At 47.2% G+C, this 27,656-nt stretch overlaps 1 protein-coding gene across 13 annotated transcripts in view; it reads right to left on the minus strand.

Annotated features, from left to right (window-relative positions):
• LOC116978047 overlaps window positions 1-27,656 on the minus strand; it is a 91,603-nt gene that overhangs the window by 31,873 nt on the left and 32,074 nt on the right. For 3 of the 13 annotated variants that reach the window (XM_033029056.1, XM_033029054.1, XM_033029053.1), the window contains exons 5-6: window positions 26,175-26,201; window positions 25,772-25,798 (exon numbers count right to left, since the gene is read on the minus strand). The exons of 4 other annotated variants lie outside the window; for them this stretch is intronic. In XM_033029056.1, the coding sequence (XP_032884947.1) occupies window positions 25,772-25,798; window positions 26,175-26,201 (54 nt within the window). Of the gene's footprint in view, window positions 1-23,530; window positions 23,619-23,979; window positions 24,099-24,723; window positions 24,806-25,771; window positions 25,799-26,174; window positions 26,202-27,656 lie in introns of those variants that run through there. 6 more of the 13 variants (XM_033029057.1, XM_033029059.1, XM_033029055.1 and 3 more) reach the window with 4 other exon arrangements.

The following is a 27,656-nucleotide window of genomic DNA, read 5'->3' on the forward strand; positions in this document are numbered from 1 at the left end:
AACAGGCCATCTCGGCCCTTCAAGTCCGTACCGAACACTTATTTTCCCCATGTCCCATCTACCTGCACTCAGACCATAACCCTCCATTCCTTTCCCATCCATATACCTATCCAATTTATTTTTTAAAAGATAAAATCGAACCTGCCTCCACCACTTCCACTGGAAGCTCATTCCACACAGCTACCACTCTGAGTAAAGAAGTTCCCCCTCATGTTACCCCTAAACTTCTGTCCCTTAATTCTCAAGTCATGTCCTCTTGTTTGAATCTTCCCTACTCTCAATGGGAAAAGCTTATCCACATCAACTCTGTCTATCCCTCTCATCATTTTAAAGACCTCTATCAAGTCCCCCCTTAACCTTCTGCGCTCCAAAGAATAAAGATTTGTTCAACCTTTCTCTATAACGTAGTTGCTGAAACCCAGGCAACATTCTAGTAAATCTCGTCTGTACTCTCTCTATTTTGTTGACATCCTTCCTATAATTAGGCGACCAAAATTGTGCACCATACTCCAGAATTGGCCTCACCAATGCCTTGTACAATTTTAACATTACATCCCAACTTCTATACTCAATGCTCTGATTTATAAAGGCTAGGACACCAAAAGCTTTCTTTACCACCCTATCTATATGAGATTCCACCTTCAGGGAACTATGCACAGTTATTCCTAGATCCATCAATTCGCTACCATTTACCATGTACGTCCTATTTTGATTTGTCCTGCCAAGATGTAGCACCTCACACTTATCAGCATTAAACTCCATCTGCCATCTTTCAGCCCACTCTTCCAAATGGCCTAAATCTCTCTGTGGACTTTGAAAATCTACTTCATTATCCACAACACCACCTATCTTAGTATCATCTGCATACTTACTAATCCAATTTACCACACCATCATCCAGATCATTGATGTACATGACAAACAACAGTGGACCCAACACAGATCCCTGAGGCACCCCACCAGTCACCGGCCTCCAACCTGACAACCAGCCATCCACCATTACTCTCTGGCATCTCCCAATCAGCCACTGTTGAATCCATCTTGCTACTCCACCATTAATACCCATCAATTTCCCGAGTAACCTCTTCAAAAAATTCAAGATTAGTCAAACATGACCTTCCAGGCACAAATCCACGTTGACTGTTCCTAATCAGACCCTGTTTATCCAGATGCTTATATATATTATCTCTAAGTATTCTTTCCATTAATTTGCCCACCACTGACGTCAAACTAACAGGTCTATAATTGCTAGGTTTATTCTTAGAACTCTTTTTAAACAATGAAACAACATACGCAAATACAATATTTTTCAAAAGTGTCAGTACTTCCTCTTTTTTAAATCTCATAGTTTCCATAGCTAATCTACTTGTTTCCCTTACCTCACATAATTCAATATCCTTCTCCTTGGTGAATACCGTAGAAAAGAAATTGTTCAATATCTCCCCCATCTCTTTTGGCTCTGCAGATAGCTGTCCACTCTGACTCTCTCATGGACCAATTTTATCCCTCGTTATCCTTTTGCTATTAATATAGCTGTGGAAACCCTTTGGATTTACTTTCACCTTACTTGCCAAAGCAACCTTCTTTTAGCTTTTCTAATTTCTTTCTTAAGATTCTTTTTACATTCTTTATACTCCTCAAGCACCTCATTTACTCCATGCTGCCTATAATTATTGTAGATCTCTCTTTTTCCGAACCAAGTGTCCAATTTCCCTTGAAAGCCATGGCTCTTTCCAATTTTTACTCTTTCCTTTCAACCGAACAGGGACATAAAGATTCTGTACTCTTAAAATTTCACCTTTAGATGTCCGCCATTTCTCTTCTACATCCTTCCCATAAAACAAAATGTCCAAATTTACTCCTTTTAAATCCTTTCGCATCTCCTCAAAGTTAGCCTTTCTCCAATCAAAAATCTCAACCCTAGGTCCAGTTCTGACCCTCTCCATAATTATATTGAAACTAATGGTATATCAGGGCTCTCGCTTAACTTATTTTCCCTGTTGCCAGCCAGGCAACCTCGGCAGCTTTTTAAGTTGCCAAATCACAGTTTAGGTGGCCATTTAAGACGGCTTGTGCGATAATGTGCTCGGACGAAGTGCGTAGTTACCAGTCGGAATTATGGTCAATGAAGCATTCACATATTATTTCTGCTTCAAATAAAGTCACAAACTAAACATATTCACCAATCAAGACATGATATATACCACAATGACATGCAGCAAAATTACAATACAGTATCTCATCCCTTTTTACACCTTGCAATGAATGCAATTTCTATTATCTCTTTCCACTTCCAAACAAAAATATGATTATTCAGAGTATGATCAACCTCGGTGAGACCAAGCGCAGGCTTGGCGATCGCTTCGCACAACACCTGCACTCAGTTCGCAATAACCAACCTGATCTCCCGGTGGCTCAGCACTTCAACTCCCCCTCCCATTCCGAATCCGACCTTTCTGTCCTGGGCCTCCTCCATGGCCAGAGTGAGGCCCACTGCAAATTGGAGGAACAGCACCTCATATTTTGCTTGGGTAGTTTACACCCCAGTGGTATGAACATTGACTTCTCCAATTTAAGGTAGTCCCTGCTTTCTCCCTCCTTCCCCTCCCCTTCCCAGCTCTCCCACAGCCTACTGTCTCTGCCTCTTCCTTTCTTTTTCCCGCCCCCCCACTCCTCCCGACATCAGTCTGAAGAAGGGTCTCGACCCGAAACGGCGCCTATTTCCTTCGCTCCATAGATGCTGCCTCACCCGCTGAGTTTCTCCAACATTTTTGTCTACCCATTCACACAAGTTCTGTTATCCCACTTTCCTCACCCACTCCCTGCACATTAGGGGCAATTTTACAGAGACAAGTTAATCTACAGAGCCAATGTATCTTTGGGATGTGGGAGGAAACCCACACGCTTGCAGAGAGAATGTGCAAATGCAACACAGACAGTGCCCGAGGACAGGATCGAACACAGATCTCTGGCGTGTGAGGTAGCAAGTCCACCAGCTGTGCCACTATATTTTATTTTCCAACACACAAAAAATTATACGTTGATAACTTTGGTTACTAAAAAAAAAAGAAACTATCCATTTTCAGTCTTAAATCTGTAAGTGACGCTATGTCCCCCTTTACAGCTACTGTATGTTTTAATACCGATCAAGGCTATTGGGGCAGCACATTGGCCATAAAGTTGCTGCCTAAAATTGCCAGAGACCCGGAATTGATCCTGAATATGGGAGCTGTCTGTATGGAGTTTTGTTTTCTCGTTTATAACATTGTTTACAGAGTACTATGTTTACATATTCTGTTGTGCTGCTGCAAGTAAGGATTTCATTGTTCTAACTGGGACATGAGAGAATAAAACACTCTTGACTTACGTCGCTGATGTATGGGATAGAACTAGAGTACGGGTGATCGGTGGTCGGCGTGGACTCGGTTTCCACTCTGTATTTTTAAATTAAACTAAAAACACTAAAACCAGAGGAAATGTAAAGAAGGGTTTCTACCCGAAACGTCACCCAATTTTTTCTATCCAGAGATGCTGGCTGCTCCATGGAGTTCCCCCGCACAATTAAAGCATGGAATAGTCTTCACCCTACCACAGGTACCAACCAGATGCAACTACATTTAAGGTAGGTTTTTTCTCCCCAAGAACCCTTTTTTGCTTAAGTCCAAGTCAAGAGTCAAGAGGGTTTTATTGTCATGTGTCCCAGATAGGGCAATGAAATTCTTGCTTGCTGCAGCACAACAGTATATGTAAACATAATACAGAACAGGAGATAAAGGTTCAGTGTGTCTATATACTATAGACCATATATATACACACAATAAATAAACAGATACAATGCAATAGGCTGTTATTTTTCAGAGTTTGGGGTTTGGTGGTGGTGGGTCCACCAATTTAAATTCCATTTCGAATATTTTTGGAGGATCAGGAAACCAAGAAGTAAGAGTGACTCCATGGAGTTACTGCAGAGGGGAAGGGAGAGGGGAGAGAGAGGGAGATAGAGAGTGGGGAGAGAGTGTGAGAGGAGAGGGAGAGATTTAATGATATTTAGTTATTACTTACATAAAAACAACGATATTTAATAATATGGCAACCAGTAATCACTGCGGATTTTCCAAATATTACATTTATTATCGGTGGTCGATAACCATCTTCATTGCCGACTACTGTTCCCTGGAGAGAGAGAGGGGGGGGAGAGAGAGAGAGGCATTAGTATCAGTTTCTCATACTCCCAAAATTGCTCACCCCCTCACTCACACCTCTCCCCTCGCTGTCTCCCCCTCTCTTTCTCCCCTCTGTCTCCCCCCCTCTCTCCCTCTCTTCCCCATCACTCACACACCTCTCCCCCTCGCTCACTCTTCCCCCTCTCTGTCTCCCCCTCTCACTCTCCCTCCCCACACTATCTCTCTCTCTCCCCTTTCTCTCCCGCTCTCTCTCTCCTCTCCATCAAAGTTAAGCAGAGATAAAACATACTTACATTAATAGTCATTTCAGCTTCATGGCAAGTTTTTAAAGTTACGTTTAGTCCTATAGTTTGATTTTCTGAATCTCTACAGGTGTAATTTTGTTTCCTCTCCGGCAGGACGTTTCCTAAATAAAAATAGTGGATTTGAGATGAGTCTAGTTTATTGTCCCTTGGAACGAGGTTCATTGAAAAGTGTTCTTGTTGCGGCTATCCAATCCAATACAATACAATACAATACAGTTTTATTCGTCACATTGCACATAAAGTGCAAGTGAAATGAATTTGCCAGCAGCTGTACAATGATAAAGAACACACAATAAAAATTTAACACAAACATCCACCACAGCATTCATTCATCACTGTGGTGGAAGGCACAAACATTTGGCCAGTCCTCCTCCATTTTCCCCCATGGTCGGGACCTCAACCCTCTGCAGCCGTCGCTGCGGGCGTCCAGATGTGCAGACAAGGGAAAAAGTCCAGGTAAGTCCAGAATCGGAGCCTCCCCACTGGAGACCGCGGCTTTAGGTTGGTGTAGGCCGCAGGCCGGTGGTCGAAGATTTAAAGTTTCCGCCGCAGCCAGAAGCACCGCAGACCGCAGGGCCGGCGGTCGAAGTCAAAGCTCCCCTCCAGGGGTGATGGTAAGCAAAGATACTAGAGGAGCTGCGTACGCCCGCCGAGACGCTGCGTACGCCCTCAATGCGCCTGCAGGCATTGCCAGATTTTTCAAGCGACCACATTAACTTGCCTCTCACACACAGGCGCACATTCATATAAATATATATATATAAGTTAAATTTAATTTTGTGCACAGTGTGTGTTAATGCAATGCAAGGGAAGCTGCACAATAGGGAGGTTTCACGTCAGTCGGGGTCACGACCCATGACCCGTACTGTTGCTACGCTACCCCAAATGGATTACACGCGATGAACTGCAGGTAGGCACTTACCATTGTTTCCAGCGTAGCGGGCCCGTTAAAACCCACTGAAATTGTCAATTTTTGCGCTGTAAACAATTATGGAAATCGGGATAAGCGTGAGAGACATTTAGCATACTTCAGAATTCCAAAAGTGAGGAGAAATGACGGTAGATAGAAGCGAGAGCTGAAGGGACAACAACAGCCAGAGTGCTTGGGGCGAACATTGGCCGTTTGCTCACTGCATTTCATCAACTAAGGCATTATTTGTGTTTTTTCTTGATTCCTTTGGCATCTAAAAAGTTTCAGAAGTGATAAATCTGGCTGTAACTTTTTTTAAATCGCCCATGGTTCCCAAGTGGGTTTTTACATACAATATGAAAATGCATCTGAAGAAAAATTTACAGCCAGATTTATCACTTCTGAGAATTTTTAGATACCAAAGGAATCAAGAAAAAAACACAAATAATGCCTTGGTACACAAAAATGCTGGAGAAACTCAGCGGGTGCAGCAGCATCTATGGAGCGAAGGAAATAGGTAACGTTTCGGGCCGAAACCCTTCTTCAGACCTCAGACCTCAGTCTGAAGAAGGGTTTCGGCCCGAAACGTTACCTATTTCCTTCGCTCCATAGATGCTGCTTCACCCGCTGAGTTTCTCCAGCATTTTTGTGTACCTTCGATTTTCCAGCATCTGCAGTTCCTTCTTGAACACAAATAATGCCTTACTTGATGAAATGCAGTGAGCAAACGCGATAATTCCCAATATTTTCAATGTTTACCAAGCACTTTAGCTGCTGTAGTCCCTTCAGTTCTCGCTTCTCTATACCTTCATTTCGCTTCACGTTTGGAATTCTAAAGTTGGGTCCATGTCTCTCACACTTACCCCGACTCCCACCATTTTCTTCAGCGCAAAAATTCAACATTTTGGCGGTTTTTAACAGGTAGGAAAGTAAGCGTTTCTAGCATTAATAATATATACCGGAAGTGACGGATGTCTTCCAGATGGATTTAGCGGCTCCGTGCGTCGAGCCCTATGACCCAGTGACCTTTCGTGCAACCTCCCTATACAATGCAAGGGAAACCACGCAAAGGTGGCGGCTGGGGAGGGGAATGGGGGAAAACATTTACAATAAAATTAACTAAAATATGTGAGGTGAAAGATGCGCTAAATCAAACACTGTTCCCTACAACACTGATTACACCATAGATACCACAGGAGCTCCTCTAGGATCTTTGATGGTACGTCCACGCCGGGCCCGCGGTAGAAGTTGGCCGCTGGCCGGCCGATGGAGGTTCCCCCCCACACACACCCCCCCACCCCCCCACACACACACACCCCCCCACACACACACACACACCACCACCACACCCCCCCCCCACACACACACACACACACCCACCCCCCCACACCACCACCACACCCCCCCCCCACACACACACACACACCCCCACCCCCCCACACACACACACCCCCACACCACCAACCCACACACACACCCCCCCCCCACACACACACAACACCACCACACACACCCCCCCACACACACAAACCCCCCCACACACACCACACCCCCACACACACCACACACACACACACCACACCCCCACACACACAAACCCCCCCACACACACACCCCCACACACACACACCACACCCCCACACACCACACCCCCCCACACCACACCCCCACACACCACACCCCCACACACACACCACACCCCCACACACACACACACCACACCCCCACACACCACACACACACCCCCCCCACACACACACCACACACACCACACACCACACACACACCCCACACACACACCACACACACACCACACACACCCCCCCCACCACACACACACCACACCACACACACACACCACACCCCACACAAAGAACCATTAAAAACACACTTTAGAACATGCTAAAAAAATAAATAAAAGTTGAAAGAAACCTAACACGATGGTGTCAGGGGCCGGGTTGCAGCTCACACCGACCTGTGCGCTATCCAGTCCGCGGGAAGACAATACATGATTCCAGTCGAGCTGTCTGTCCACAGTGTACAGTTGCATCATGATAGAGGGAATAACAAGGTTCCCTGTTGAGCTACAACCATCTTGTAAATCTACATTACAAAGTCTCTCTCTCTCTCCCTCCCTCCCTCCACAAGGAAATAGGAATACTTAGAAACAAATTCTTTTCCAGAAATGACTTGGAGAAATCTTGTAAACACTCACACAAACTTAAAGTGGGAAATAGAGAGAGTATCTCCCTCTCTCACACACTCATACACACTCTCCTCTCTCAAACTTTGCCAAAACGTTCTCAAAACTTTCTCCCTCCCTCAACCTCCGTCCCCTTTCACCTGGAGTGTAGACGGTGCTAATGAGGGAAACGAAGAAAATGCTTGAGATGAAATTCTTCCCGGAGACATTTCGAGACATCTTCATGCAGAGCAAAATGGCAACGGAGGGGGTGTAACATTCTGGGGACTTCCTTGTTGGACTCTCTCCCTCTCTCCCTCCCTCCCACCTTCTCTCTCTCTGTTTGTCTGTGTGTTGGGAGGTGTAGTCCTAAACTCACGCACGTACATACATGCAGGCAAACAAACAACACCTGTAATGCCCTCCATAATGTTTGGGACAAAGACCCATCATTTATTTAGTTAATTGCCTCTGTAATCCACAAAATGAGATTTGTAATTAAATAAATCACATGTGATTAAAGTGCACGTTGTCAGATTTTAATCAAGGCAATTTTTATACATTTTGATTTCACCGTGTAGAAATTACAGCAGTGTTTATACATAGTCCCCCCCATTTCAGGGCACCGTGATGTTCTTGGTTCTTGGTTTCTTGGTCCTCCAAAATATTCCAAATGGAATTTAAACTGGAGGTGGTGAAGGGAGGGAGGGCTTAAGCCAGAAAGGGTTATTGGGAAGAAAGAGCTACTTTCAATGTAGTTGCATCTGGTTGGGTAACTAACATTATTCCATGCTTTAATTGTGCGGGGGAAGAACGAATTGCTGTCCACATCTGTCTTTGTAGCTGGGATCACAAATTGCACCGTGATGTTTGGGACACAGCAATGTCATGTCAATGAAAGTAGTCATGTTTAGTATTTTGTTGCATGTCAATAGACAATAGACAATAGGTGCAGGAGTAGGTCATTCGGCCCTTCGAGCCAGCACCGCCATTCAATGTGATCATGGCTGATCATCCACAATCAGTACCCCGTTCCTGCCTGAAGAAGGGTTTCGGCCCGAAACGTCGCCTATTTCCTTTAGCTCCATAGATGCTGCTGCACCCGCTGAGTTTCTCCAGCATTTTTGTGTACCCCCGTTCCTGCCTTCTCCCCATATCCCCTGACTCCGCTATCTTTATGAGCCCTAATTTAGCTCTTACAAAGTGTTTCTCTCTCTCTCCCTCTCTCTGCGTGGGGAGAGGGCGAAGCATGTTAGAGCGCGTAGTCCTAAACTCACGCACGTACACACAAGTAAACGTCCCCCACTGCACATTAATTCCCGGGATGACGGGACTGATATATATGCTGAGAGAATGGAGCGGCTGGGCTTGTACACTCTGGAATTTAGACGGATGAGAGGGCATCTCATTGAAACATATAAAATTATTAAGGGATTGGACGCGCTGGAGGAAGGAAACATGTTCCCGGTGTTGGGGGAGTCCAGAACCAGGGGCCACACACAGTTTAAGAATAAGGGGTAGGCCATTTAGAACGGAGATGAAGAGAAACTTTTCCACCCAGAGAGTTGCGAATCTGTGGCCATTTAGGACTGAGATGAGCAGAAACTTTTCCACCCAGAGAGTTGTGAATCTGTGGGATTCTCTGCCTCAGAGGGCGGTGGAGGCCGGTTCTCTGGATACTATCAAGAGAGAGCTAGATAGGGCTCTTAAAGATAGCGGAGTCAAGAGATATGGGGAGAAGGCAGGAACGGGGTACTGATTGGGGATGATCAGCCATGATCACATTGAATGGCGGTGCTGGCTCGAAGGGCCGAATGGACTACTCCTGCACCTATTGTCTATTGAATCTATGAACACATTGGCTGAGAGGATGGTGGAGGCGGACACTCACCTGTTTAAAAAAGATCAAGATGAACATTTAACTCACAAGGCATTATTGGCCATGAAAATTAGGTTGGTCTAAATGAATATCAGAGAGTCAGTATGGACATGATGGGCTGAAGGGCCTGTTTCTGTGCTGTACGCCTGTATGGCTGCCTGTGTCTATTCAGCCCGTTGTGTCCGTGCAAGCCGTCAAAGATTTATTCCACCCGATCTCACCTCCCGGTGATGTGAAGTTTGGTTGGTTGCAATGGAGCAACATTGGCAAGAGTAAATATCCAACAGAAAATAATGCTTCTACTGGGAGGTTCTACTGCAGTTGTACAGGGTCTTGGTGAGACCACACCTGGAGTATTGCGTACAGTTTTGGTCTCCTAATCTGAGGAAAGACATTCTTGCCATAGAGGGAGTACAGAGAAGATTCACCAGACTGATTCCTGGGATGGCAGGACTTTCATATGAAGAAAGACTGGATAGACTCGGCTTGTACTCGCTAGAATTTAGAAGATTGAGGGGGGATCTTATCGAAACTTACAAAATTCTTAAGGGGTTGGACAGGCTAGATGCAGGAAGATTATTTCCGATGTTCGGGAAGTCCAGAACTAGGGGTCACAGTTTAAGGATAAGAGGGAAGTCTTTTAGGACCGAGATGAGAAAATCATTTTTTACACAGAGAGTGGTGAATCTGTGGAATTCTCTGCCACAGGTAGTTGAGGCCAGTTCATTGGCTATATTTAAGAGGGAGTTAGATGTGGCCCTTGTGGCTAAAGGGATCAGGGGGTATGGAGAGAAAGCAGGTACAGGATACTGAGTTGGATGATCAGCCATGATCATATCAAATGGCGGTGCAGGCTCGAAGGGCCGAATGGCCTACTCCTGCACCTATTTTCTATGTTTTTATGTTTCTATTATCAACACAAAGTGGTGGTGTAACTCGGCCGGTCAGACAACATCCCTGGAGAACATGGATAGGTGGCGTGTCGGGTCGGGGACCTTCTTCAGTCCAATTGAGGCAGAGCGGAGAAAGTTTGGAAAGAGTTGGATGGTGACTTTTTGTCTCCATTTGTCTCCAAGTCACCTCTAGCCTTTGTCCACCCGTCTGCTAATCAAACCTCTCTCACCTGTATCCACCAACAACATCATATATGTCACGGTGGCGCAGCGGTGGAGTTGCTGCCTCACAGCGCCAGTGACCCGGGTTCAATCCTGACTGCTGGTGCTGTCTGTGCGGAGTTCGCACGTTCTCGCCGTGACCTGCGTGGGTTTACTCCCGGTGCTCCAGTTTCCTCCCACACTCCAAAGACGCACAGGATTGTAGGTTGATTGGCTTCTGTAGTGTGTAGGATGGTATTAGTGTGCGGGGATCGCTGGTCGGTGCGGACTCAGTACACCAAAGAACCTGAATCTCTAAACTAAACTAAACTAAATTAATCACCTAAGATAGACACAAAAAGCTGGAGTAACTCAGCGGGACAGGCAGCATCTCTGGAGAAAAGGAATAGGTGACGATTTGAATCGAGGCCCTTCTTCTGACCCTAGTCCTAGTGACCACTGCCCAGTTCTCCAACCAGTGTGAGTGTCCCCGATTATATTTTACCCCTGTTAGCTTTGATGTCACCTTCACCACTGATCTGTGCAACATATAACATACCGCTATAATACCACCAGGTGGCGCTGTCCATGGCAGCCTCGCCCGCAGCTTGTCTTGTCTCTTTCTTCTTTTGCTGTTTTGCTCTGTGTTTACTTGAATGTTTCTTAGTTTACTTTTAGTTTTTGTGTCATGTGGGGGTGGGGGAAACCTTTTGTATCTCTTCCCTCGAGGGAGATGCGACTCTTTCCGTGTCGTATCGCCGTCCGCACTGCGGCCTAAACATCGTGGATCTGGCGGTCCCGTTGTTGGGGATCGGCTGTGGGAGCTCCAACCGCAGGTGCCTCGACCGCCCCGATCGCGGGACCTTCGATCGCCCCGACTACGGAAGTTTCGATCGCCCCGACTACGGAAGTTTCGATCGCCCCGACCGCGTGAGAAAAGGAGATATCAGTTATTTGTCTTCCATCACAGTGGGGAACGTGAGGTCGCAGATAAAACAAGATGGACGTGCTGCCTGCGCTGGTGATGACCCGGAGGGGGTGGCGTGAGTGCGGTGGTGTCGGTGTTTACGGTGACATGGTTCCATGGGGACATCCCAGAGTTTAGTGCGAGTGGGGACGGTTTTCTGATTGTTCGGGCAGACGTGGAGTGCGGAGAGAACGACAGCGGTCGGTACAACTCTGGTCATATCATGGTGAAGGAGCGTGTGTGTGTGGCACGGACATTGAACTGATGGCTGTGGGTCTCCGCTTATGCTGTGTGCCCTGGGGATTCTCCCACGCCGCTGTTTTGATGTGGTTATAGACAATAGACAATAGGTGCAGGAGTAGGCCATTCGGCCCTTCGAGCCAGCACCGCCATTCAATGTGATGATAGCTGGTTTTACTTCGGAGTCACGTGAGTGACTACGTGAAGAAGCCCAGTTCAGCCGCACGTGCGTCATTACGTCAGGCGCGTTGGTGCAAGCGGCCGGTTGGAGCAGCAGCGCTTCTCCAAGCGGGTATGTTTAAAACTGGAGGTAAGTGCATCAACTTATTCTTGAGGCTGGTTTCTGTGTTGGAGGTTGTGCTCCGGACAAAGATGCAGAAAGCTAGCAAGGTGAAGGCAAGGCGACCCGTTGCAAAGGAGATGGAAGACCGAGAGAATGCGGTCAGTGGGTGCCTGCCTAGCTCACCGACTTTGTCACAAGCAGGAGGGCTTGCAAGAGCAGACTCGTTGCCGGAGAGCAGCTGTGCCGTGCCGGCAGGGAGTAATGCTACATCTAAGTCTGTCAGGCCCATCGACCCAGAGTCGGGACAGGAGGTCTTACCTCCAAGGAGAGACCGTTTGCTCACGGCTCTCCCTGATCGAGCGCCTGTTGGAGAGGTTGCTTGCAAAGGACGCGCTCCGGGAGGAGGTGAGCAGTTCTCGCCAGGCTGATGGAGAGCCTGTGTCAGCAGTGCCTGTTGGAGGGCTGGAGAATCGCCCCCTTATGGAGGCGGAGGGTGAGCCGGGTCAGGAAGATGTTGATGCCGGGGTGATGGCTATGTTGGGTGATGGACAAGAGGTCATGGTGCCTAATCTGGCAGCTAAGTTCGCAGTCCCCAAAGAAGCAGGGTAGCCATTGGGGGAAGAGCTGGCAACCACCATTAATTATATGTCTCCCATCAGCTCGAGGAGTTAACTATGGACGATACTGCAAGAAAGTATGTGGCCCCAGTCAACTGTGAGTTGCTTAAGGTGCCGATGGTCAAGCATGTGACATGGGGCCAAATGGGGGTTGGAGTGAGAGCACAGGAACTGAAGGTGCGGAGAATGCTCAAATTGTTAGCAGCAGGAATTACTGCATTTGCCAGAATATTGGATGATGGGCACTGGACGGAAGTACACCAGGATGCTCTGGGCCTGTTCTGTAGTGCACAATTTGAGATTAACGGCCTCAGGAAAAGTGCCAAACGTCCTGTTATTCACCCGAAACTGCGACGTTATGCAAGCCGAATAATGTCCAGTTGCCTAGTTTGTTGTCCGGGGAGAACCTTGCGAAGAGAGTTAAGGAACTGGACGAGGAGGCGAAAACAGTCGGTCTCATAAAAATGCCATCAAGTGGCCGAATGGGAAAAAAGGTTTTTCCCCTATCGACGGGGAGCATTCACAGGGACTGGTGAGGGAACGGGTCGTTCATTTACCAACTCACGACCCTGGTATCCAGCTACAGGCTCTAAGGCTAAGATGACTTTCCCTACGAGGGGCCGGGGGGAACAAGCCCAGCCAGCTAATGTGCAGGTAAGAGATGAAGCTCTTCAAGGAAGTAAGTTAAGTGATGAAGATGTTCAAGTTGGGGGCAGGTTACACTTGTTTGTCAAAGAATGGCAAGAGATAACATCAGACCCTTTTGTGCTGGGTAGTATAGAGGGGTTTTGGATTGAATTCTGCCCTACTGTGTGTCCACCCACTCAACATGTCCCATATCGGACACTCGTGTTTTCACACGAAGAGAATATACAAATACTGGCTGAGCTTGAGACATTGTTTAAAAAAGGGGTAATTGAGAAAAGGGTTCAGCAATCCCATCAGTTTGTGTCAAGTATTTTTCCAAGATCTAAAAAAGATGTGGGGGTGTAGAATCATTCTAGACCTAACGAGCCTCAACCCTTTTGTGCAGTATAGACATTTTAAGATTGAAAAATTTTCTACTGCTAAGCGGCTGATGTCCAAAGGGTGTTATATGGCAAGCATAGATCTCAAGGATGCTTATTACTCAGTGTCTGTTCATTGAGATGATAGGAGATTTTTGAAGTTTAGCTGGATGGATCGATGGTGGCATTTCAAAGCTCTGCCAAATGAGTTAACCTCAGCTCCAAGATTGTTTACCAAATTGTTAAACTCCTTACTCCGAACTCAGGGTCATGTGGTAATGGCCTATGTGGTAATGGCCTATTTGGATGATATTTTTATTTGTAGGAAACACTCGGGAGGCAGCTGAATCTTCTGTGTCAGCTGTTAAAATCACTTTTGAACAATTGCGGTTCGTTATCCACCCAGAGAAGTCCAAATTAACACCAGTTAAAGTGATTGATTACTTGGGGTTCATCATTAACTCAGATCAGATGCTAGTGACTCTGCCGAGGGATAAAAGGCAGCAGCTTTCGGCAGCGGCCCAACTCGGAGCTGAGGCTGTGGCGGCCCGATTCGGAGCGGAGACGGCGTTCCAGCTTTCGGCAGCGGCCCGACTCGGAGCTGAGGCAGCGGCGACATCACTTCGGAGGTCCGCTGGACTGGAGGGCGGCATCTTCAGCCTGGATCGCCTCAGCGCAGAGGGAGAACAAGGATGGAAGAGACAGAGACTAAGACTTTTGCCTCCATCACAGTGAGGAGGTACTTGGTGAACTCACTGTGGTGGATGTTAATTTGTGTTTATTGTATGTTTTGTTATTTATTATTATTGTGTATGACGGCAGGGAGAGGGAGAGGGGTGAAGAGAGAGGGTGGGGTACTGGAGGAGAGAGGGATGGGGTAGAGAGGTGTGGGGGAGGGGAGGAGGGGGATGGGGTAGGGGAGGGAGGGGAAGAGTGTGGAGGGAGGGGGAGAGAGTGGGGAGTGAGAGTGGGAGGGGGAGGGGGGGAGAGAATTGGAAGCGTGGGTAGTGAGGGAGGGGTAGAGGGGTAGGGGGAGTGGTGGTAAGAGGACAGAGGGGAAGGGGAGGGAGGGGGAAGGGAGGGAAGAGAGGGGTGGGGAGGGGAGAGGGAGAGGGGTGGGGTAAGTGGGAGAGAAGTGGGGAGGGAGGGATAGGGGGAGTGGTGGAAGAGGGACAGAGGTGAAGGGGAGGGAGGGGGAAGGGAGGGAGAGAGGGGTGGGGGGGAGAGGGAGAGGGGTGGGGTAAGTGGGAGAGAAGTGGGGAGGGAGGGGTAGGGGGAGTGGTGGAAGAGGGACAGAGGGATAGGGGAAGGGGGCAGAGGGAGAGAGGGAAGGGGGTGGGGTAGAGAGGGAAGGGGGGTGGGGGAGAGAGGGAAGGGGGGCGGGAGGAGGAGAGAGGGAGAGGGGTGAAGAGAGGGAGATGGAGAAGGGGAGGGGAGGGGGAGAGAGGTGTGGGGGAGATGGGGTACCACCTCCAGTTTAAATTCCATTTGGAATATTTTGGAGGACCAAGAACCAAGCTAATTGAAGAGTGTGTCAAGCTGCTGGAGAAACAACTACCTTCAGTTAGACAAGTAGCCAAGTTTGCTTTCCGCAAAGACCGCTCCCTCCGCAACTCCCTTGCCAATTCTTCCCTTCCCTCCCGTACCACCCCCTCCCCGGGCACTTTCCCTTGCAACCGCAAGAAATGCAACACCTGTCCCTTTACCTCCCCCCTCGACTCCATTCAAGGACCCAAGCAGTACTTCCAGGTGCGACAGAGGATCACCTGTATCTCCTCCAACCTCATCTACTGCATCCGCTGCTCTAGATGTCAGCTGATCTACATCGGTGAGACCAAGCGAAGGTTGGGCGATCGTTTCGCCAAACACTTCCGCTTTGTCCGCAAGAACCTACCTGACCTCCCGGTGGCTCAGCACTTCCAACTCCCACTCCCACTCCGAATCCGACCTCTCTGTCCTGGGTCTCCTCCATGGCCAGAGCGAGCAACACCGGAAATTGGAGGAATAGCACCTTATATTCCGCTTGGGCAGTCTGCAGCCTGCTGGCATGAACATTGAATTCTCCCAATTTTGTTAGCCCTTGCTGTCTCCTCCCCTTCCTTAGCCCTCGGGCTGTCTCCTCCCATCCGCCAGCCCTCGGGCTCCTCCTCCTCCTTTTTCCTTCCTTCTCCCCGCCGCCCCCTATCAGTGAAGAAGGGTTTTGGCCTGAAACGTTGCCTATTTCCTTCGCTCCATAGATGCTGCTGCACCCGCTGAGTTTCTCCAGCTTTTTTGTGTACCGCCAAGTTGATTGGCAAGTTTGTGGCTGCTTTTCCAGCTGTGCAGTTTGGGCCTCTGCATTATCAAGAATTACAACAACAAGCATTGAAAGCACATGCAGGCCATTTTGATAGGCCTATGAAATTGCCCACTGAAGCTATTTCTGAGATACAATGGTGGATGATGAATGTGGCAAGCAGCTCAAGGAAGGTATTGGTTGATCCACCTTCTATAGTTTTACAGACTGATGTCAGTGGCCAAGGTTGGGGTGCTACTGACGTGGTTTCCAGCTGTGGAGGCAGATGGAATACTGATGAGGCATCCCTTCTGCAATTGAGAGGGATCAATTATTTAGAGCTTGTGGGAACATTCTATGGGCTTAAAGCTTACTGTCTTGCTAAAGGTCATGTACATGTTCAGTTGCAAGTTGACAACACTACAGCAGTAGCATATTTGAATCATATGGGTGGAGTAAAATCAAAAGCTTATGATAGCTTGGCTAAACAGATCTGGAGCTGTGACAAGAATATTTGGATTTCAGCCATTTATTTGCCATGGTCACAAGGTCACGACAATTTAATGACAACATAGAATGGATGTTGAACCGTGAGATATTTGAAGATGTTGTTGCTGGGTTTGGAATGCCAGATATCGATTTGTTTGCATCCAGATTAAACCACCAGGTGCCTAAATATGTCTCATGGGAACATGATCCTGAAGCATCAGGTGTGGATGCGTTCTCGCTGCACTGGGGAGGAATGTTTATATATGTATTTCCTCCATTCTGCCTCATCAGTCGATGCCTGCAAAAAATTAAGCAGGACTCCACTTCAGGAGTATTGGTGGTACCTGACTGGCCTACTCAGCCATGGTATGCTCATGTTCTGGAGATGGCTACTGAGCCTCACATGATTTGTTCCCAAACACAAAAATCTACTGGTGAATCCAGTAACTGGGGATCAGCAAAAAGGAAACTGGATTTCCTCACCAACAGACCACAATCTGTTAGGGTCAACAACCTCACCTCCACCACTATAACACTGAACACCGGCGTGCCACAGGGCTGTGTGCTCAGCCCTCTCCTCTACTCCCTCTTCACCCACGACTGCATCCCTAAGTACGGATCCAACGCCATCATTAAGTTTGCTGACGACACTACGGTGGTAGGACTGATCAGTGACAACGATGAGTCAGCCTACAGAGAGGAGGTCCAGCACCTGACAACCTGGTGTGCCAATAATAACCTCGTCCTCAACTCCAAGAAGACGAAGGAACTTATTGTCGACTTCAGGAAGGTCAGAGGGGGCAGACATACCCCCATCCACATAAACGGGACTGAGGTGGAGTGCGTCTCCAGCTACAAATTCCTCGTGGTACACATCTCGGAGGATTTGTCCTGGTCCCTCAACACCTCCAAGCTGATCAAAAAGGCACAGCAGCGCCTTTACTTCCTGAGGAGGCTCAAGAAAGCCCACCTGTCCCCCCAGATCCTGACCAACTTCTACCGGTGTACCATCAAGAGCATCCTGACCGCCTGCTTCACGGTATGGTACAGCAGCTGCACTGTTGCGGACAGGACGGCACTACAACGGGTGGTGAAAACCGCGCAGCACATCATCGGTGCCCCGCTCCCTGCCATGGATGCCCTCCACCGAAAACGGTGTCTGAGACGGGCTGGGAAGATCATTAAAGACCCCTCCCACCCCAACCATGGACTGTTTGCCCTCCTCCCACCAGGGAGGCGGTACAGGAGCCTCAGGTCTCGTACCAGTAGGATGAGGAACAGCATCTACAATCATACCGTCGCATTGCTGAACTCGGAGTCCCGCCGATAGATTCCTCCGGTCCCTCCGTCCCCATTGTTTAATTATTCTGTATTTTTTATTATTCTGTATCCTCTTTTTTTTAAAATTTCTATATTGCACTACTACGGACTGACGCAAAACTGCATTTCATTGTACCCATACTCAGTATTTGTGCAATGACATTAAAGTTGAATTGAATTGAATTGAATTGAAAACGATCGTATTGATCTGTTAATTTGCAGATTCTAAGGAGACCATACCTGGGGAGAGGACTATCCGAGCATTCCGTGGATGTTATCACTGCGGCCTGGAGGGATAGTACTCAAAAGCAATACATCTCTTCGATAAGAAAGTGGGGGAGGTGTTCTGTTTAGGGCACAATGTTACATATGAAAATGCAGGGATCACAGATGTGATAGAGTTTTTGCCAACTCTCTTTTTTGATGAAAAGTTAAGCTATAGTGCGATTAACACAGCCAGAAGTGCTCTGTCCTCATATTTACCTATGGTGTCAGAATTATATTCAGTAGGGACTCGCCCATCAGTCTCTAAATTCATGAACGGAGTGTTTAATTCCAATCCTCCCAAACCCAGGTACTCAGTTATCTGGAATGTGAGCCAAGTTTTAATGCTGCTTCAGGAGTGGGAGCCTGACACAGCACTGTCACCAGCTAAACTCACCATGAAGGTGGGCATGCTTATGGCGTTGGTTTCTGCCCAGCGAGTGCAGACATTACATATACTGCTGCTAGACAGGATGGAGGTATCAGCAGATGCCACCACATTTTATGTTTATGATCTGCTCAAGCAGAGTAGAATTGGTGTGACAGGGTGTAAGATTGTCTTTTCGGCGTACCCCAAGGATGCCCGCCTGTGTGTAGTGTTATACTTGTCTCGATATATTGAGGCTACCAGAACCTTGAGGGGAACAGAGTCAGCATTGTTCATAAGCCACAAAAAAAAACGCACAGTAAGGTGTCGGCGCAAACTATCTCAAGGTGGCTAAAGCAGGTTCTGGTAAGCGCTGGGATTGACACTGATCATTCTAAATCTCATTGATTGGGGATGATCAGCCATGATCACAATGAATTGCGGTGCTGGCTCGAAGGGCCGAATGGCCTCCTCCTGCACCTATTTTCTATGTTTCTATTTCATCTTTTATAATAATGTTATGTATCTTGTTGCCTTTTTGTATGACTGTTGGCAAATCAAATTTCTTGTATGTTCACATACTTGGCTAATAAATTGATCACAATTTTCCTTGACAATTTTCTCTTTTGATGTCTTTGTTTTCACGCCTTACACTTCTTTATCTCTGTGTCTCCCTCTCCCATGATCCTCAGTCTGAAGAAGGGTCTCGACCTGAAACCTGAAACCAATTCCTTCTCTCCAGAGAGGCTGCCTGTCCCGCTGAGTTACTCCAGCACTTTGTGTCCGTCTGCAGTTCCTTCTGACTGTGCACAGATGCAGGTCCCTGTGTCTCTACTTCATTATCAGAGCAGCTTCCGCCATCTGCTGGTTGTTGGGTGGAATTACAGCAGGACTGGCTGGATATCCTGAATGTTAAGGGGCCTGTCCCACTTGGGCGACCTAATCTGCGAGTTTAGAAGAGTTTGCCCTCGACTCAAACCCGCAGCATGGTCGACACGTGGTCCTAGGAGGTCCCTGGATCTCCCCTTCATGCTCGAGGGAAGTTCCTGCATACTCGCGGCCTCAGTTTGGTCGAGGAAAAATTTTCATCATCTTGTAATATTTTCCACGAGTAAAAATTGGTCGGCATTGGTTCTTTTGAACTCGTAGTGCAGTGGAGTGGGGTCGCTATGTAGTTACAGGCAGTCGAGGGCAGCCGTAGGCAATCTCCTTTGCTGGCCGGGCATTTTAATTGGCTCATTGGAGGTTTTTAGAACCAAGGAAAACCGACCGGTAGGTTAAATGCCCGCTAAACTTTATTATGTTGTCTGGCTTCTTAAAAGTGTCTCCCCCCCCCCCCCCCCCCCCCCTTCTCTCTCCCCCCCCCCCCCCCACCACCCCACCCTCCGCGCGCTCTAACGGACTTACTGTAACTGTGCAGCCGTCTTTTAACTTCCTGTTCATCGTGGGTGTGGGTGTGTGTGTGTGTGTGTGTGTGTGCGTGCGTGTGTGTGTGTGTGTGTCTATCAAAACATGGAGGGGACAGGGGGACACACACACACGCGAGGCTTCGGAGGCTCAATCCAGCGCTAAATGCAGCTCAACTCTGCCTGTCTCACCGGGTTAACTACAGCCCTGTCTGGACTGACGGGATACCAGCGCTGCTTCTCCGCCCAGGCAGGTAAACCTGGCGGGGATGTCGCCCACCTCTCAAAACATGGGGGGGACGTGTCCCCTCTGGCCTCCCCGGGGTTTCCGCCCGTGTGTGTGTGCGCGTGTGTGTGCCTGCCTGTGTGTGCGCGTGTGTTTGTGTGTGTGCGTGTTTGCGTGCCTGCGTGTGTGTGTGCGTGTGCATGCGTGCAGACGGGCGATCCAGCTCGCAGTTTCATCGCAGACGGTCGATCCAGCTCGAGGTTTTCCAGGCGAGTGCCCTCCTCGAGCCTGAAGGTCGGAGACAGTCGCTGAAAAGTCGCGTTAGTGGGACAGGCCCTTTATGGTTTGGGGAATGGGGAGGAGGGAGAAGAAAGGGGGCGGATGTGGGATTTGTTACAGGTTACCTCAACTTGGAGAAGACCACAGAGACTAAATATTGAAGTAAAAATCAATTTGCAGGAGAGACTGATGCAGGGTCTTGACTTGAAACATCAACACTTCCTTTACTCCTCCTCATTCTCTGTCAGAACAGCCTCCTCTTGAATGTCACAAAAACTAAGGAGCTGATTGTGGACTTTAGAAGGGCACAACATCCGAGGACGTACACGCCACTGGGGATAAATGGGGCTACTGTGGATAGGGTGAGCAGCTTTAAATACCTGTGAGTCCACATCACAGAGGATCTGATGTGGACAACACACACTGCCGTGCTGGTGAGGAAGGCAAGACAGCGCCTTTACCACCTCAGGCAGCTGAGGAAATTCATAGTCTCTCTGAGGATCCTTCAACCCTTCTACTCTGGTGCTGTAGAACGCATCTTGTCTGGTAACATCTCGATCTGGTTTGGCAACAGCTCTGCCCAGGACAGGAAGGCACTGCAGAGAGTAGTACATTCGGCCGAACGCACCATGAGAACTACACTCCCCCCCCCCCCTCGCAGGACCTATACACCAGGAGGTGCAGATCCAGAGCCTGCAAGATCATGAAGGACCCCTACCACCCCAGCAACGGGGTGAATGGGAGATTGCTGGTCGGCACGGACTCGGTGGGCCGAAGGGCCTGTTTCCACACTGTATCTCTAGTGTGTGAATGGGAGATCGCTGGTCTGCGCGGACTCAGTGGGACAAAGTATTCATTCAAGATTATTCACAAAGAATCATTTAATATTACAGGTAAAATTATTATTTTAAAAATATTTTTATTAGAAGCAAACATATTCTGGTAAAATATAATTACACATTATAGTAAAAACTTTTCATGTATATCAATCATACATTATTAAAATTTTCAATTGTGGATTGATTCTGCTTCTAGTTTTTTAATATATAGATAGTAAATAAGAGAGAAAGAGAGAATTTTTAAAAATAAATGTCAACAAAGAAAAGGGAGTGGAATGAATTACTAATAATACATCATTCGGAGATAGGTTCGTAGATTATAAAGTATAACTTTTCATCTAATCCTGAGTTCAAGCTTCAGTTAGGTTTCCGTGCTGGGCCAGTCTATCCCTTCAAATAGTTAATGAATGGAGACCATATTTTAACAAAAAGTTCTTGTTTATCCATTAAGACAAGTCTAATTCTTTCCAGGTGTAGGGTCTCCGACATTTCCACGATCCACATTTTAATTGTGGGGGTTATAGGACCTTTCCAAAATGTTAATATTAATTTTTTCCCCAGTTATTGTACTGTAGTCGAGGAAGTTTCTTTGGCTTGTTGTGAGTGTTAAACTTTGTTCTGATGTCCCAAGTATTATTAATTTTGAGTCTGGATCCAATTTAGTATTAACAACTTCAGAAATTATTCCAAAAATATCAATCCAGAATTTTTTAATTTTTGTACAATTTGCAAAAGTATGTGGTTCTAAGTGCAGACATTTATCACAGATGGGAGAAATATGTGGGAAAATTCTATGTAGTTTTATTTTGGAGTAATGTAATCTGTGTAAAACTTGAAATTGTATTAAAGCACGTCTGACATTTAACGAGCATTGATGTATATATTGTAGACTTATTACTGGTAAAAATTAATCCACTTAATTTAAACAAAGGTCAAAGTAAGAGACAGACACAAAATGCTGGAGTAACTCAGCGGAACAGGCAGCATCTCTAGAGAGAAGGAATGGGTGACATTTCGGGTCAAGACCCTTCTTCAGACTTCGAAGTAAAATATATTATAAGACTTATAGACAGCTGGGAAACAGGCCCTTTGGCCCAACTTGTCCACGCCGACCAACATGTCCACTTATGAATACGTTTATAAGGGATAGGTGTTGAATTAGGCCATTCGGCCCATCAAGTCATGATTCACTCATGGCTGATCTATCTCTCCCTCCCAACCCATTCTCCTGCCTTCTCCCTTTAACCCATGACACCCGCACTAATCAACAATCTATCTATCTCTGCCTTAAATATATCCACTGTGGCCTCCACAGCCTTTTGTGGCAAAGAATTCCACAGATTCACCACCCTCTGGCTAAAGAAATTCCTCCTCATCTCCTTCCTAAAGGAACGTCCTTTAATTCTGAGGCTGTGACCTCTGGTCCTAGACTCTCCCACTAGTGGAAACATCCACTCCACATCCACTCTATCCAGGCCTTTCATTGTTCAGTGAAGTTTCAATGAGGTCCCCCCCACCTCATTCTTCTAAACTCCAGCGAGTTCAGGCCCAGCGCCGACAAACACTCATAATACGTTAACCCACTCATTCCTGGGATCGTTCTTGTAAACCTCCTCTGGACCCTCTCCAGAGCCAGCACATCCTCCCTCAGATATGGGGCTCACAATACTTGCGGGCAATTGGTGAGGGGGTGAATAATATACACTGATGTGGCCTCCACGGCCATCTGTGGCGAAGAATCCCACAGATTCACCACCCTCTGGCTAAAGAAATTCCTCCTCATCTCCTTCCTAAAGGAACATGCTTACAACATCAACATACTTAATGTGAATGTTGAAGCTCCTTAAGTTTAATTATATGTTAGGGAGGAATGGAATTAAATATCATAATTCCAAGAATTATCCCTAGACGTACAAATTGCAATTCACAGTCTGGAGAAAAACCTGCCTCGCATTAAACAGTCCATGCGTGGGGAGAAGAAAATGTTTCTTTCCCGCAACAGCCAGGGACCATTTTTAATTAATTTTACAATATAACTACCAGGATATCCTGTGTATATATATCTTATTTATAAATCACACAATATATATAGTGCTTATAATATAAAAATACATGGAGATTTATCCATAACAATTCTCTATCTCAACAATACTCCCATTTATAAAACTTTGATTTATAATACATCTTGTTCTTCTTCTTCTTTCGTGTGGCATGCACAGCCTAAAGTTGTAGGACAACTTGTTCTATTTGATCTTCTGTTTGTGCACGTCGAGTTGATTGCATTAGTCGAAACAGGGCAGACCACGTGAAGGTTGCAATCTTCCACCCCGTACATCCACCAGAGGACATGGGTTTGTTGGCCGGTGAGGGCAAGTTGGGCCGACAAACCCATGTCCTCTGGTCTGTTTCTACGCTGCATTATTCATCATCCTTTGAGCTTTCGAGAGTTTCCTGTCTCTCTCCGTCGCCACTTGGAACAAGTTTCATCGCTGTAGAAGAACAAAAAAGATTAGAATATTGAGAAGATATTTATTGCACTCCTCCCCTCTCTCCCTCTCACTCCCCCATCTCCCTCCCTCCTCACCTCTCTCTCTCTCTCTCCCTCCCTCTCTCTCCCTACTTTCCAGGAGTATTTATGTGATGTTCTAGGAGCAGAATTAGGCCATTCAGCCCATCGCGACCACTCTGCCATTCAATCATGGCTGATCTCTCTCCCTCCCTCCCTCCCCCTCTCCCAAACTCTCTCTCTCTTTCTCCCCCCTCTCCCTCTCTCCCCCTCCCCCATCTCTCTCCCTTCCTCTCTCCCCATCTCTCCCTCCCTCTCTCCCCACCTCTCTCTCTCCCTCTCACCTTCAGCTTCTGACAGTGTAGATTGATCATTGGCTGTATCATCTGTGGGAATCCTGGTTTGTGGAGAGGAGACGGGGAGGAATCTCTTCAGGTAGCGGGCGGTGAATCTGCGGATGTTCCTGCGACAGAAGGAGATGAGCGTTTGTCGGGCGCTGGGCCTTTACTCGCTGGAGTTTCGAAGAGTCGAGAGCAGTTTTGGGCCCCGTATCTGAGGAAGGATGTGCCAGCTCTGGAGAGGGTCCAGAGGAGGTTTACAAGAACGATCGGGGGGGGGGGGGGGGGGGGGGAACCTAATTGAAACTTCACCTGAACAGTGAAAGGCCTGTATAGAGTGGATGTGGAGAGGATGTTTCCACTAGTGGGAGAGCCCAGGACCAGAGGTCACAGCCTCAGAATTAAAGGACGTTCCTTTAGGAAGGAGATGAGGAGGAATTTCTTTAGACAGAGGGTGGTGAATCTGTGGGATTCATTGCCACAGACGGCTGTGGAGGCCACAAGTCAATGGATATTTTTATGGCGGAGATTGATAGATTGTTGATTAGTGCGGGTGTCAGGGGTTATGTGGAGAAGGCAGGAGAATGGGGTTGGGGAGGGAGAGATAGATCAGCCATGATTGAATGGCGGAGTGGACTCGATGGGCCAAATGGCCTAATTCTGCTACAAGAACATGGAAAAGATTTAGAGAGAGAGGGGGAAGGAGAGAGAGGGAGAGAGAAAGAGAGAGGGAGGGAGAGATAAACATACCTCCATTGAACACAGATAATGGCAATAATGATCATAGCAGAGATCACCAAACCTATCGCACACTTGTCACCAGTCGATAAACCTGGAAGGAAAAGATGGCTTCAATGTCTGATCACTCTCTTCCTCTCTCCCTCTCTCTGTCTCTTTCTCTCTCCTCTCTCTCTGTGGATTGAGTATAGAAGTTTGGAGGTCATGTTGCAGTTGTACAAGACGTCGGTGAGGCCGCATTTAGAGTATTGAGTTCAGTTCTGGGCACCGTGTTACAGGAAATGTCGTCGAGCTGGAAAGGGCGCGGAGAAGATTTACGAGGATGTTGCTGGGACTCGAGGGGCCTGAGCTACAGGGAGAGGTTGGGGCAGGCTGGGACTCTATTCCTTGAACTCTTGTAGTATACATATTTTTAAATCAAGAATTGAAGCTGTCCTTGTTTCAAGTTGTACTGTAAAATATTATGTATAATGTTATAAAGGAGCATGCAACACTACAAATATAATACAGTACGTTTTTGCAGTAAATAAAATCTTTTTTTTGAAAATGTTTTGTGTGTTGATTTGATTGCCTGTTACTGTTCGACTGTGTTAGTGTGTGCGCATTAAAGATATGATGCAAAATAAAAGTCGCAAACTATGGAATACATATTTTTCAGTATTGTTATCAAGGATAAGAAAGCAGTTCCAATTGTTTGATATTATTCATATGGAGGAGAAAATATAATTGCTCTAAAACCTACCTTAATTTTGCAATCTCACTAATGATAATCCCCCCTCCTCCATCCACCTCTCTCCCCCCTCCCCCTCTCTGTCTCAAACCCTCCCTTTCCCCCCCCTCCCTCCCCCTCCCACGCAGCGAGGCTCCGACTCCGCGCCGCAGACACCGCAGCCTCTGTGCGTCTACCCGATCTATTCCTCTCGTGATTTTGTACACCTCTATAAGACCACCCCTCATCCTCCTGCCCTCCAAGGAATGGAGTCCCAGCTGCCCCAACCTCTCCCTGTAGCTCAGGCCCCTCGAGTCCCGGCAACATCTTCGCAAATCTTTGTGAAGTTACCTGGATCATTTCTTTCTGTTGGAATAGCTGGAAAGAGAGGGGGAGAGGATTACATTGAGCAGGTAGAGCACAGAAACTACCTCAACTACCTCCTCCGGCAGCTCGTTCCATACACCCACCACCCTCTGTGGAAAAGTTGCCTTTCAGGTTCCTATTAAATCTTTTCCCCCCCACCCCTCTCTCACCTTAAACCCATGTCCTCTGGTCCTCAATACCCCTACTCTGGGCAAGAGACTCTGTGCGTCTACCCATATCCATTCCTCTCGTGATTTTGTACACCTCTATAAGATCACCCCTCATCCTCCTGCGCTCCAAGGAATAGAGTCCCAGCCTGCCCAACCTCTCCCTGTAGCTCGGGCCCCTCGAGTACCGACAATACCCTCGCAAATATTTGTGTAGTTACCTGTATCATTGCTTTCTGTTGGAATAGCTGGAAAGAGAGGGAGAGAGGATTACTTTGAGCAGGGGGAGAGGATTACATTCGGCCCACAAGGTATTAGACGTTGGGAGGTAAAGTTGTAGTTATACAAGATGTTGGTGAGGCCGCATTTAGAGCATTGAGTTCAGTTTTGCTTGCCCTGTTCTAGGAAGGATGTCTTTGAGTCCCAGATTGATACAGAGTGGAAACAGGCCCTTCGTCCCAACTTGTCCACGCTGGTCAACATGCCCCATCTACACTAGTCCCACCTGCCCGCGTTTGGCCCATATCCCTCCAAACCTGTCCTATCCATGTACCTGTCCAAGTGTTGTGATAGTCCCTGCCTCAACTACCTCCTCCGGCAGCTCGTTCCATGCACCCACCACCCTCTGTGTGGAAAAGTTGCCCCTCAGATTCCTATTAAATCTTTCTACCCCACCCCTCTCTCACCTTAAACTGTTCTGGTCCTCAATTCCCCTACTCTGGGCAGGAGACTATGCGCGTCTACCCGATCTATTCCTCTCGTGATTTTGTACACCACTATAAGATCGCCCCTCATCCTCCTGCGCTCCAAGGAATAGAGTCCCAGCCTGCCCCAACCTTTCCCTGTGGCTCAGCCCCCTTGAGTCACGACACCATCCTCATAAATCTTCTCCTCGCCGTTTCCAACTCGACGACATCTTTCCTAAACACGGTGCCCAGAACTGAACATGCGGCCTCACCAACAATATTGTAAGCGTGAAAATCATCCATTATTGTATCATTTTTAATTGACAGTCGGGAAAAAAAGCTGTCATGCATTAAAGTCTGAAGCGGGGAAGGAAAAAAAATGTTTCTTCCCTGCAGCATGCAGGAAACATTCTTAATAAATTATATAATATGATTAGCAGAACATACTCCATATTGCCATTAGCTATAAATGAAGATATTGGACCTACGTGTTAAAATTAGCCATTCTTCAGTGCCATTCTGTGAATAGAATTGAATGAGTTAATAACTTTGTAGAAAAATGAGAATGATATTCAATAATATGGCAACCGTTATTCATTAACCATTTCACCATACGTAACAGCATGCCATAACCTGGGAGACGGTGAATGGCCATGTAACCATATAACAATTACAGCACGGAAACAGGCCATCTCGGCCCTTCAAGTCCGTGCCAAACACTTATTTTCCCCATGTCCCATCTACCTGCACTCAGACCATAACCCTCCATTCCTTTTCCATCCATATACCTATCCAATTTATTTTTTAAAAGATAAAATCGAACCTGCCTCCACCACTTCCACTGGAAGCTCATTCCACACAGCTACCACTCTCTGAGTAAAAAAGTTCCCCCTCATGTTACCCCTAAACTTCTGTCCCTTAATTCTCAAGTCATGTCCTCTTGTTTGAATCTTAAGCAAAGCAAGAATTTCATTGTCCTATACAGGGACACATGACAATAAACTCACTTGAACTTGA

Source organism: Amblyraja radiata, chromosome 10, assembly GCF_010909765.2.
Source record: "Amblyraja radiata isolate CabotCenter1 chromosome 10, sAmbRad1.1.pri, whole genome shotgun sequence".
In the NCBI taxonomy this organism is placed as follows: Eukaryota; Metazoa; Chordata; class Chondrichthyes; order Rajiformes; family Rajidae; genus Amblyraja; species Amblyraja radiata.